At 35.8% G+C, this 13,038-nt stretch overlaps 1 protein-coding gene across 3 annotated transcripts in view; it reads left to right on the forward strand.

Moving 5' to 3' along the window:
• Positions 1-13,038, forward strand: part of HOMER1 (homer scaffold protein 1) — a gene marked incomplete at its 3' end in the record, with an annotated part of 71,677 nt that overhangs the window by 43,419 nt on the left and 15,220 nt on the right. For 2 of the 3 annotated variants that reach the window (XM_084233714.1, XM_084233715.1), the window contains exon 5: positions 10,905-11,061. In XM_084233714.1, the coding sequence (XP_084089840.1) occupies positions 10,905-11,061 (157 nt within the window). Of the gene's footprint in view, positions 1-10,856; positions 11,062-13,038 lie in introns of all 3 variants that reach the window. The other variant, XM_084233713.1, reaches the window with a different exon arrangement.

The raw sequence follows: 13,038 nt of genomic DNA on the forward strand, positions 1-13,038 counted from the left end.
GGAAACTGTGACTTTAAGCAAAAGGACATAAAACAAAACCAGGGTTGTTTCCTTCAATGTTGGCCAGAATTCTTTTTTTCTCATCAATGTTAGAACAGAAAGGATGTTGAATGAAACTTTTTTCAGGGCTGCTGTACAGACAGGAGGAGTGACAGTTACTCTAATCTGTTGATACATTTTTGTTTCTGCTGTGGCAAAATTGTAAGTGCCATGAGGTTTCTAAGGGCCTCCTTTTTTTATGGGTTTATGGATCCCTCCATTTGAGTGAATAAAAATGAGAGTAAAGCTACAAGCTCGTGAAATCATATGAGAAACTCCACTGAAGTGCAAGGTGTTTCTTATCAGCTAAATATGACATCGTTCCTTTCTCTCATAATCAGAATTGAACTTTGCCACTTCATAAAAATCATTTTTGTTTACTTATTCATTCATATGCAAGTTTTTTCCTGAGATCTATACCAAAGGCTTAAACTTTATAAATACATCTATAATAATACATTTATTGTGCTTAAAGACAACAGCAGAAATCCTTGAGGCACACCTCATGTGGCTTTCATTTAAATTACATCTCTTTGTTATTCACATCACTAGTCAAGAATATCTCTCTTAAAATATTAAATGTGAAATCTTTTTTTAAAAGATGTATTTATTTATGCATACAAGAGCTGGGGTGTAGGCCAGAGGTGTGGGGCGGGGATTGAGAGGATTCAGCAGAGACAGAGTGGGGAGCAGAACAGGCAGACTGACTGAAATACACTGCTGTGGGTGAGACAGGAGAGGTCTGCTGTGCCATGTAGGTCACCTTCCTGGCCGGGGATCAAACTCTGACTGCTGATAACTTCATGGTGCTGAGACTTAACCCCTTGCGCCACCAGGGAGGCCCTGAAATCATTTAAAATTTTTCATAGCGCACTGAAGATTCTTTAAAGATTCTCTATTGCTTGTGCATAAGGGATGATAGTAATAATTGTTAAATGTCTTTTATGTACTTTCTTCAGGGGTACTTATCCCTCATAGTCACCCAATGAGGATAGTTAATATTTATGGTAATTTTCTAGATGAGGAGTCTGAGACATAACTAACAGATGTTTGGACCTATGATTTGAACTAAGTCAGCTGGGTCCTGAGCTTATGCTTCCCCACCCCATTTTAAATTGATACATAATTGACATATAACATTGTATTAATTTTAGCCATATCTAAAACTATGTTTTTAATCACTTTTTGATAATTGGTTCTTTTTTTTTTTTTTAAAGATTTATTTATTTATTTGTTTGTTTGTTTGTTTATACATACAAGCACTGGGTACAGTTAGAAGCGCGGGAGGGTGAGAGAATTCACCAGAGCCAGAGCGGGGAGCAGAGCAGGCAGAAGGACCGAAGTACACTGCTGAGGGTAGCAGTGGGCGGCAGGAGAGGTCTGCATGCCATGTGGGACCCTAGCCGGTGGCCAGGGATCGAACTGGCGCTGCAGAGGCTGCGGGCAGCTTTGCAGCCCAGCGCTCAACCGCAGCGCCACCATTATGTGTTTTGAAGTAATTTGTTTCAGATTAATTTTATGCGTTTTGAAGTAATTTGTTTCAGCTTAATTTTATTTTTTAAGATTTATTTTTATTTATTTATGCCTACAAGAACTGGGGTGTAGGCCGGCCAGAGGTGCGGGGTGTGTGTGTGAGAGAATTCACCAGAGACAGAGTGGGGAACAGAACAGACAGTTCTAAAATACACTGTTGAGGAGAGCAGCAGGTGAGACAGGAGAGGTCTGCTGTACCATACGTGGATTAGCTCCTTGACTGGCAATCGAACTAAGGCCATCAGGGTGATAATGCAAGACTTAACCTCTAAGCCACCAGGGAGGTGCTCAGATTAATTTTATAACTTCCTCGGAGAAGTCATTGATGTTTGATTTTCTTAAGTAAAATTCCTTATTTTATTTGATCTCTGATCCCTTTGATGCACCATTATTTTATGTACTAACAAGAAAAGATAATTAACAATCATTTCAGACTTAATGTAGACATAGATGTTAATATACCTATGTTATACTTTTGTATACATGTACTAATAAGTGGTTTAGATCTTCTGTTACTTCATTTTCAGAGTCCAACTCTTCTAACTCATTGTGTTACTCAAGAAATTATGTCCACATTTTTCAGCCCAGTATCTTTTTTTGTCTATGAGTAACATTGTGGTTTGATTGAAGTAACATTGTGTTTTTTTTAAAGATTTATTTTTATTTTTATTTATACAAGCACTGGGTACAGTCAGAAGTGCCAGAGCAGGGAGCAGAGCAGGCAGAAGGACTGAAGTACACTGCTGAGCGAAGCAGCGGGCGGCAGGAGAGGTCTGCGCGCCATGTGGGACCCTCCTTTGGTGGTGGCCGGGGAGCAGCCGGGGATCGAACCCGGCGCTGCAGAGGCTGCGGGCAGCTTCGCAACCCAGAGCTCAACCGCCGCGCCACCGGGGAGGCCCATGAAGTAACATTGTATTACAACATTAAATAAGTTTTAGATATTCATCATTGAGAATCAACACTACAGTGTTTCTTTGAAAACTACTTCTCTCTTTTCTCTGAGATTGTCTTCCAAGCCACTGTTTGTTAAAGTTTTAAGACTTAAACTCCATTTTAATTCTAAACATCCTGTTTCCCAAAGTATGATCAAGTGGTTTACAGTTCAGTATAGGGACTTTACTCAAAACTTTCCCAGAAAGGGACTCCCTGGTGCCACAAGGTGTTAAGTCTCAGCACTATGAAGCTATCAACAGCCACTGCAGCAGGAGTTCGATCCTTAGCCAGGGAGCTAACCCACATGGTGCAGCAGACCTCTCCTGTCTTGCCCTCTGCTCCCCTCAGCAGTGTACTTCAGTAAGTCTGCTTGTTCTGCTCCCCACTCTGTATCTGGTGAATCCTCTCACCCCCCCACCTACCACCACCGCACACCTCTGGTCTACACCACAGCTCTTGTATGCATAAATAAAATAAATCTTCAAAAAAAAAAACTTTCCCAGAAAACATGTCTTGCTCAATTTACCCATAGTTGTCAGTGTCTGTATTGTTTGTTAATCTAGACATGTTTACTAAGATGATGGATTGTGAGACAAGGAAGGAATCTGAACTGAAAAAAAGTAAGATTTGGGAGACCATCAGGCAAAAACTAAAGGCAAGTGTTAGAGGAGTCAGCGTTTATAAGCATAGCATAAGGAACAGAAGAAAACAAACACTGGATAAGAGGACCCCAAGGATAAGGAAGTTAACAAATTGTCCAATTTATAGTAAGCTCTGAGAAACATTTTATGCAATTAGGCAAATGAAGACTCAGCTATGTCTAGTAGATCTTTCAGTTTATTAGACTGCTTGACAGGACCCGAATTCCCTACTCACTGAAGTCCTTTTGACAATAAATACCGTTTTTAAACAATAGAAAGGTGTTTTTATTCAAGAGGTATTGCTCTCCTTTAAAAGAACAACTTCAGTATTATTAGGAAACAAAAATTTGAATACTGAAGTGTTGAAAAGACATTAGTTTCTAAGTGGAACTAATTTGGGGCCAATTGGCCAGTGTGAAAGCACCTAGCCCCAAAAGTGGGACACAAGTAGGCTCATGTGCATTCTGGTTGCTTCTGCATTCACAGGCATGAAAAGGAATGAAGAACAGGCAGTTGCAGAAACAAGGCCACGTTGTGGGGCCTCCCAGAATGACCTCACTAACAATACTGAGAATAATATCAGAAGAGAGTCTATTGCAACCTACTAGTTCTTTTTAAAGAGATTATCTGGATTTTCACAATTTTACATAATTAACAAGTGTAGGGAGTATGGAGAAGGGATTACCATTCTAATATATGCAAGGGGTTTCCATCCTGGACCCTGGAGGCTTGGGAGAAGCAGTTTTCATAAATTCTATAACCACTTGCATATAGGTTCACTCCACAGGTTTAAATATGCATTGCTTTATGCATTAGGCTCTTTTTAAGTTGTTTGTCTTTTGAAGTTCTTTTTCTTCTAGATTTTTACCTAGTTAATTTAATGAAGTTTACTTTCTCAGAGATCTTTGGCTTTAAAGAAAGAAAACCTGTACAATTCCAGCTTAAAGAACCTTTCAAATGATGTTTTTGGAGTGTTTTGAACTCTTTAGATCTGAAGCCAACAGGAAGCCAGCTGGTCCTTTTTGAAGGGAAACCTTACAACAGTCACAGAAATAAAGAATTATTTTGCCCTTATTTCAGTAATCAGATATGAAATCACAGTGATATTTCAATATCTCCTGACTCACAAGTGTCTCCAGCTAACCAATTTAGTGATTTCTTTGCAGACATTTTACTTAATGTAAAACTGTCAAACTTATACCTGTAAAAAAAAGAGCTAGATTAGCCAGTGAAACCCAACATTTTTAAAACAAGTATTCCTGAAATGTAAGATGTTAACTTAAAGTTTTGCTATCACATACCTGAGGAGAGAAAGTCTATATTGTGGAAAAAACACATGGGATGGAAAATAATGGCATGTCATTAAATAAATTAATTAAAATAAAATAAGAATTAATAACAAGGTATGAATTAATTACTGTTAAAAGTCAGTCTAATGTTGGAGTAAAGAAAGGATTTTTTTTCCCTCAAAATTGCTCAACGTGCAAAGTATTTAAAATGTTATACAAAGACTGAACACGTCTAACATAACTAACACAGCTCATATATAGAACTTTCTTCAGGATACCTTTGGAATTTATTGTAAGTTGAAATTGTATATGGTTTTCTAATCTAGGAGACAAAATGAGTATGTGAAGAAGCAAAGACAATTTAAGATTGACAAAAATCAAAAACTTTTTATTTCCTAAGTTGTACTTTCTACTGTGCTCTAAAAAAATGGATTATTAAAGGAGCCATTCATAAAGTAGAAGGAGCAAGAATCTTATAAAAGATTCAAATTTACCAGCAGAGGTAATATTTTAGTTGATTTAAAACAAAGCTTGAAAACATTTATTTACCTTGGAACTAAGTATAAGAAAACGCAGAAACATAGCTTAGCATTGAACTTATTTTAGGATTATTTAGTATTCATTATCAGCATTATTAAAACTCAAGTAGGGCCTCCCTGGTGGCGCAGCGGTTGAGCGCTGGGTTGCGAAGCTGCCCGAGGCCTCTGCGGCGCCGGTTTGATCCCCGGCTGCTCCCCGGCCACCGGAGGAGGGTCCCACATGGCGCGCAGACCTCTCCTGCCGCCCGCTGCTCCCCTCAGCAGTGTACTTCAGTCCTTCTGCCTGCTCTGCTCCCCGCTCTGGCTCTGGTGAATTCTCTCACCCTCCCGCGCTTCTGACTGTACCCAGTGCATGTATAAACAAACAAACAAACATACATAAATAAATAAATAAATAAATAAATAAAAACATGCCTCTATAAAAAAAAAATAATAAAACTCAAGTAGTTGTGATTTATTATAATATGAAAAAAATTTTATATTGATAATTTTCTTGAACATTTATTTAAGTGCAATCAGCAGTTAGGTTAATTGGGAGTCTATTGGATAATTTATCTGGGGCCAGATTTCACTACTTAGTATATTAGAGGCTCAAGGCATATTCATGGACATGAAGTAATAGACCAGTTATAGTATATCAAGACTGGTACCATTACCTTCGTTATCCTGTCCAAGAGACCTTATTTAGATTTCTTCCTGCCCAAAACTAGTTTTTAATTACACCTTCTCTATGTCCCATTCCTTTTGTTTGTGTATCCCTCTGGCAATCCTTGTATGTACTTGTTATCATCATCTCCAGATGCCCACTCACCTCTTTCTTTTTTTTCATTCTCATTATGTGTCACAGCCATTGTTTTCTGCCCACCCAGTCTCTTCCCATACCAACAAGTACAGATATGAGTAGAGCAGCTTAGATACCACTGGACATTTAAGATCTGATTTTCCAGCTTATTTTTTTGTAACCTTACAGTCACAGAAAAAGTATCTAGGAGTGTTTAGAAACACCCCCCCCCTCTTTTTGATAACATGGTAATGTCTTTTTTCTTTTAAATGAAAGTATAATTTCTATGTGCTAAGATTCATTCTTTCTACTGCATTGTTTATGAGTTTTGATGAATGTGTGCAGTTGTGTAGAGACCAACATGATCGAGGTAAAGAAAATTGTTGTCATCCCTCAAAGTTTTGTCTGCTTATTTGTAATCCACCTTTTCCCCGGCAGTCAGTAATCTGTTGTTTATCCCTATAGTTCTGTCTTTTCCCCGATGTCATAAAAATGGAATCTTACAGTATGCGGCCTTTTTTTTTCTTTACAAAATTGTGATAAGATATGTTTAACAAAATTTATCATCTGAACCATTTTTAAGTGTATAGAGTTAATTTTATTCACATTGCAGTGGAATCCATCTCTAGAACTCTTTTCATATTGCAAAACTAAAACTATGCACAATTCATTCCTGTTCTCACTAGTGAGCCAGTACCTGGCAAACACACTTCTATTTTCCATCTCTATGAATTTGACTACTCTAGGTAACATATATGTGCAGTCCTACAGTATTTGACTTTTTGTGACTGATTTATTTAGCCTAATGTCCTCAAGCTTCATTCACATTGTAGTATGTTTTCAAAAATTCTTCCTTTTTTGGAGTCAATTATATTCCAATTTATGTATATACCACACTTTGTTTATTCATCTGTTGGTGGATACTTGGGTTGCTTCTTTTTTGACTATTTTCCATAATACTATTATGAATATTGTTGTACAAATATCTGTTAGACATTATATATTACATTATATATATTACATTATATTACTAAGATCATATGGCATTTCTAATCATAATTTTTTGAGGAACTTAAATACGGTTTCCATAGCAACTGTGCCATTTTTGCATTCCCTCCAACAGAGCACAAAGGTTCCAATTTTTCCATATCCTTGCCAACGCTTATTTTCTGTTTTTTTTTTGTTGTTTGTTTGTTTGTTTTTGGTTTTGTTTTTATAGTAACCATACTAATGGATACAAGGTGGAACACATTGTGGTTTTGATTGCATTTACTAATGATAGTAATGTTGAGTATCTTTTTAAATGCATATTGACTCATTTGTATATCTTCTTTGGAGAAATGTGTACTTCAAGTCCAAATGTCACCTCATTAATATAAACTCCATGTAGCTTAAAAGAACTTATTGTAAGTAACAATAATCACAGTTTATCATCATGGCTTTGAATTAATTTCAGAAACTAAGAACAAAAGACCAAATATTATAGCAAATGATCATTGCTTTCATTGCACAGGGAATTCCAAAGTTTTTGGAAATTGTGAGTGAGGAATTTTTGACAAAAACCAAAATATTATTTATTATAAACCATAATATTACAGATACATAGTGTGGGCTATTTATTTTTAACTGAGGTAATATTTGGATATTCCCACCAGGTATTGTCACTATAATGCACCCATCACCCATTCACCTATAGTCCACCATCATAGTCCACTGTGCTTCCTTCCCTCATATACTGTTAACTTTTTTAACAAGATAATTGTATGGGGCCTCTCCGGTGGTGTAGCGGTTGAGCGCTGGGTTGTGAAGCTGCCCGCAGCCTTTGCAGCGCCGGTTCGATCCCCGGCTGCTCCCCGGCCACCAGAGGAGGGTCCCACATGGCACGCAGACCTCTCCTGCCGCCCACTGCTCCCCTCAGCAGTGTACTTCGGTCCTTCTGCCTGCTCTGCTCCCTGCTCTGGCTCTGGTGAATTCTTTCACCTTCCCGCGCTTCTGACTATACCCAGTGCATGTATAAATAAATAAATAAATCTTTAAAAAAAAAAAAAGATAATTGTATGTATGAGTTTGTTTGCTAAAGCTATTCTAACAAAGACCACAAAATGGATGACTTAAAAAATAGAAATTTATTTTTCACAGTGCTGGAGGTTAGATCGAGGTGTCAGCAGACTTGTTTCTTCTAGGATCTTCCCCTGACCTGCAGTTGCTGTCTTCTAATGTTTTCATGTCATCTTCCTCTGTGCATGTCCATATCCTAATTTCCTCTTGTTATAAGACCACCAGTCATATTAGTTTAGGTCCCACTCTAGTGACGCCATTTAATATTCATAACCTCTTTTTAAAACCCTATCTATAGTCATTCTGAGGTACTACTGGTTGGAACTTCAACATATGAATTTGGAAAGGACACATTTGGGCCCATAATACATGGAATTAAAAAAAAAGCCAAATGTAGAGATCATCTAGGATAGCCCTGTCCAGTAGAACTTTATGTAATGATGAAAAGGTCTATATCTTTGCTGCCTGATATGATAGCCACTAGCCACATGTGACTATTTAATACGTAAAATATACCTAATGGGACTAATTAATCAATTTTAATTAAGATTTTAATTAATTAATTTTAATTTAATTAATTAATTTTAATTAAGATTAATTTTTACCTTTACTAATTTCTGAGCAGTTTAAATTTAATTGGCCTCTTGTAGATCTGGTGACTAGCATTTATAGTTTTTGTTTTTTTTTTTTAAAGATTTATTTATTTATACATGCACTGGGTACAGTCAGAAGCGCGAGAGGGTGAGAGAATTCACCAGAGTCAGAGCAGGGAGCAGAGCAGGCAGAAGGACCGAAGTACACTGCTGAGGGGAGCAGCGGGCGGCAAGAGAGGTCTGCGCGCCATGTGGGACCCTCTCCGGCAGCTGGGGAATCGAACCAGCGCTGCAGAGGCTGAGGGCAGCGTCACAGCCCGGTGCTCAACTGCTGCGCCACCAGGGGAGGCCCAAACATTTATAGTTTTTGACTGATCTCTATTTGGCAAGTGAAGTATAAATGTTTGAAAGACTAGTCTAAGATCATACAAATAATTATTGAAATAATTGTGATGTACACTGGGTTCTCAAAACTCTTAATGGACTTTGCCACCTATAGACTATAAAATAAAACCTAAGGAAATAAAGTCTAAAACACCATATTTTTTTATTCTTTTTCCACTATAAAACCACATGTGGTAATTTTATAATTATGTATCTTCTTACAAATGGATTTTAGAAATATTCAAAACAATTTTTTCTTCTCTTTAAGTTTTAGAAGCTTAATATATCAAGTGTTTAAATTAGTTCAGTAAGATTTTCATTATCAGAAGCATTCATTTCAATAAAACTCATGTCTGTAGGGGAAAAACAGGCAGGAAGTTTTTTTAAAATCTGTAATTCCATTAGAGCAGTTGAATCAATGCATACTTTGCTCAGAAACTATGAATCTAGAAAATCAATTCACAAAAGAAGAAATAGAGAAAAGCTTTCTTTTCAAGGATAAAAATAGGTTGCTGATATTGCTAGCTTATTTTTTTTTTCATTTTTTGGTAAAATTTAAACAATTTTAGCATTCATTAAAATATTTTAACTTTTCATTATACTATTTTAACTTTTAAATAGTTTAAAATATTTTAACTTATTAAACTAATTTTATACTTGTAGAAGAGTTATAAAAACTGTATAGAGAATCCTTGTATGCTCCTTCACCTAACTTCCCTTAATGTTAACAACTTCTATAACCATAATAAAATTACCAAAATCAGAAAATAACTAATACTACTAACTAAACTACAGACCTCAGTCTTCACCTATGTCCCTTCTCTGTTCTTGGAATTTGTCCAGGTTCCCAGATTGCATTTAATTATTTCTTCTTAGTTTTCATTCTGTTTCTCAGTCTCATCCTTTTTTGATACATTTAAATAGTATCAATCGGTTATTTTGTAGAATTCCCTTGGTTTGGGTTTAAACAGTGTTTTCTCATTACTGAATTAAGGTTGTGCATTTTGGCATGAGTAATGAGAAAATGATCTTGTGTCCTCTATACATCGTATCAGGGGCTTCATGATGCTGAGATGGCTTGCTCTTGGTATGAGTTTTAGAAATCTTGGTGAGAGGAACTATGCTTTCTTTCACATAGTATACATTGAAATTACTGTAAACTATCAGTGCATCAGAACATTTACTCTATAGTATAAATGACTTATCAAAAATCAAAGTACCGATTAAAGAAAGCTGTTAACATCACTAGTTAGCTAATGGGGCGAGTTTAATAGAATTTCACTAGTAGGAACTATTTCATAATGAGAAAGAGAAACCACCTTTTTCTTTCAAATGAGGCAATTCTTTCTTCATTGGAAAGTTAAAAGAATTATTAAGAGAAGGGTCTTCTCAATTAATGGAATTGTCTTTGTAATAGAAAATCGTCTTGGTTGAGATACTTAACTCTGGGCAACATATGAAGTGGAACATTAAATGAGAAAAAAGTGATTCGTTTAGGTTTTTTTGTTCTATATATAACACTGGAATTCTATCAGGAATTAAGTTATTAGGACCAGTTTTTAAGTTTAGCCTGTAATATAACCCAAAATCAATTTATTGCAGCAAATTTTTACATTTTGGACATTTAAAATATTCTAAATAAATTGAAATAAACCAGCAATCATTTGAAAAGGAAAACATGCTCCAAACCTTATTGACATTAAACCATCTTCATTTGTTTTATGAAGGAAGGAAATTTACTTTAGGCTTAATGCTCTTAAAATATGTAGTACATTATTAGGTTTGGCTTATGGATTTGTTTAGGATATTATATTTATTCCTCAAAAGAGAATAGGTAGAAAGTCTTTTTTAAGTACCTGTGTCAGTTATAATGAAGATGGAAACTATTCCACATTAAATCTACCGCTTTAGTATTTTCTAGATCTTCACTGCGAATATTTCATTGAAATAATTGTGTTTTTATGCGTTCTGAATTGTATTTGAAACATACATAGACTATAAAGAAAATAATAGATTGTTATTATTAAGTATTCAAAGTAAGAGTATTAAGTATTAAGTATTCAAAGTAAGAGTATTCAGTATAATGGGTGGAGTATTCTTTTCTTTTCTTTTAGTTCAGCAATCAGCAAACATTGGGAAGCTGAACTGGCTACCCTCAAAGGAAATAATGCCAAGCTCACTGCAGCCCTGTTGGAGTCCACTGCCAACGTAAAACAATGGAAACAACAACTTGCTGCATATCAAGAGGAAGCAGAACGTCTGCATAAGCGGGTAGGTCCAGGGATGTATGGCTAACACATTTCCTTGTCAGAGGAAATATACATGTAGGTTCAGCATAGTTCCATCTTCTGAAGATTTTCATTGGTTGTTGAAACATATATATGAGTTGTATATATACATGGATTTATTCAGTGAAAAAAAATTTTTTCTACAGTTTAATGAGAACGAAGAATATATAACTTCTGGAGTCAAAAGACCTGGTCTCAAATTCCTGTTCTGTCACTTATTAGCTGTGCAACTTCAATGAGTTATTCCCCTTTAAGTAGGAATAATATATACTTAGTGCAATTTCTAATTGAGAAACTAATTGACATTTCTTTGCTTGGAGCCTAAATGATAGATGCTTTTATTATTTTTATTGTTTTTTAAAGAAGGAATAATGTAAAAAATATAGATGGGTTTTTTTTTTTTAATAAAAATTGGTAGTATTGGGAATTTGGAGCAGGAAAAGAAAATCAGAAATCACAATATTATTAATATCAAAAGCACAATTACTTTAAAAATTTTTTTTTTATTCGAAGAATATACTTTCACCAACAGGAAGAAAGTGCTATTAATTCATTTTTAGAAAAAAGATGCCAAACAATTGAATGCCACAGAAATGGGTTTAGTACCAGAGCACAGTTTGAAAAGTGTACTATACCCAGGGTGACTGGCAAAGCAAGATAGAAATGGAATAAAGACTGGGAGGGAGAGTAACAAAACTGAGTAAATATCATTCTATCCCATGTTAATTTATAAGGAGGAATTAGGAAGATGTTATTTAATGAGTAGTTTCTATTTTGTAAAACTTTTTTTGCAAAAAGTTCTGGATATTTGTTTCACAACTGTGTGATTATACTTAACTGAACTGTACACTTAAAAATAGTTGAGATGACAAATTATATGTTTTTCATTGACATAAAAAGTAAGCCATAAGCCAATATAGTCATTGAGGAGATATCTTGCCTACATGTTTTATCTCCTGCCCACGGTAATTTTGCTTTAAATAGTCAACTGAATTTTAAAGAATTTAAGAGGGGCCTCCCTGAGAGTGCAAGAGGTTAAGCATCACACTATGAAGCAATCCGAAACCTCTGCAACACGAGTTCAATCCCTGGCCAGCCAACGAGCAACCCAAAGGCCCAGCAGACCTCTCCTGTCTCTCCTGCTGCTCCCCTCAGCAGTGTATTTCGGTCAGTCTGCCTGTTCTGTTCCCCACTCTGTCTGGTGAATTCTCTCACCCCTCCCCCCCCTTATCTCTGGCCTGTACCCCAGCTGTTGTGTGCATAAATAAATCTTTAAAAAAAAAAGGAATTTAAGAAATAGAATTTTTTTATTTACTCACCTATTTATAATTCTCAATGCTCTTTTTTTTCCTTCCTGCATATCTATTCAGGTTAAATAACTTTCTTTGCATTTTTTTTTAAATTGCATGTGTACTAGCAAAAATTCTGTTAACTTTGATAAAGACTGGTTTTGTCATTACTTCAGGTTGCCTTTTCCCTATTTCTTCACATTTCATTATTTTTCAGTTGTGTTCTGGACATTGTAAATGAGATGGTATAGAGCCCATAGATTCTGTTACTTTATTCTGAATAGTATTGATTTTGTTTCAGTAAGTGGTTGAATTACCTTGAATTTGTGAAGAAATGGACTTAAAGCTTTATCAGAATAAGTTTATTTCAGTTTTGCTTCTACTTTTAGCACAAAGCCTTCACTCTTGGGATATCATGATCTCTAAGGCACAAGTCTTCTGGGGTTTCAGTGGAAAGCTTTAGGTATTTGCCCAGGCCCTCTATACACTTTATTGAGAATGATGACTAAACTCAAACATGATTTTGTCTTTTTGTGGTGAGCACTACCATGGGTAGTGCTTTAAGCCTTCCAGTTTTTTTCCACCTTCCTAACTTCTTACATTCTTACCTGTGCATGTGTAGTTCAGTGGTCAAAGATCTGAGGAAAATCTATATGCTTATTTGGCAGCTT

This window comes from Talpa europaea (genome assembly GCF_964194135.1).
Source record: "Talpa europaea genome assembly, chromosome: 5".
NCBI lineage: Eukaryota > Metazoa > Chordata > Mammalia > Eulipotyphla > Talpidae > Talpa > Talpa europaea.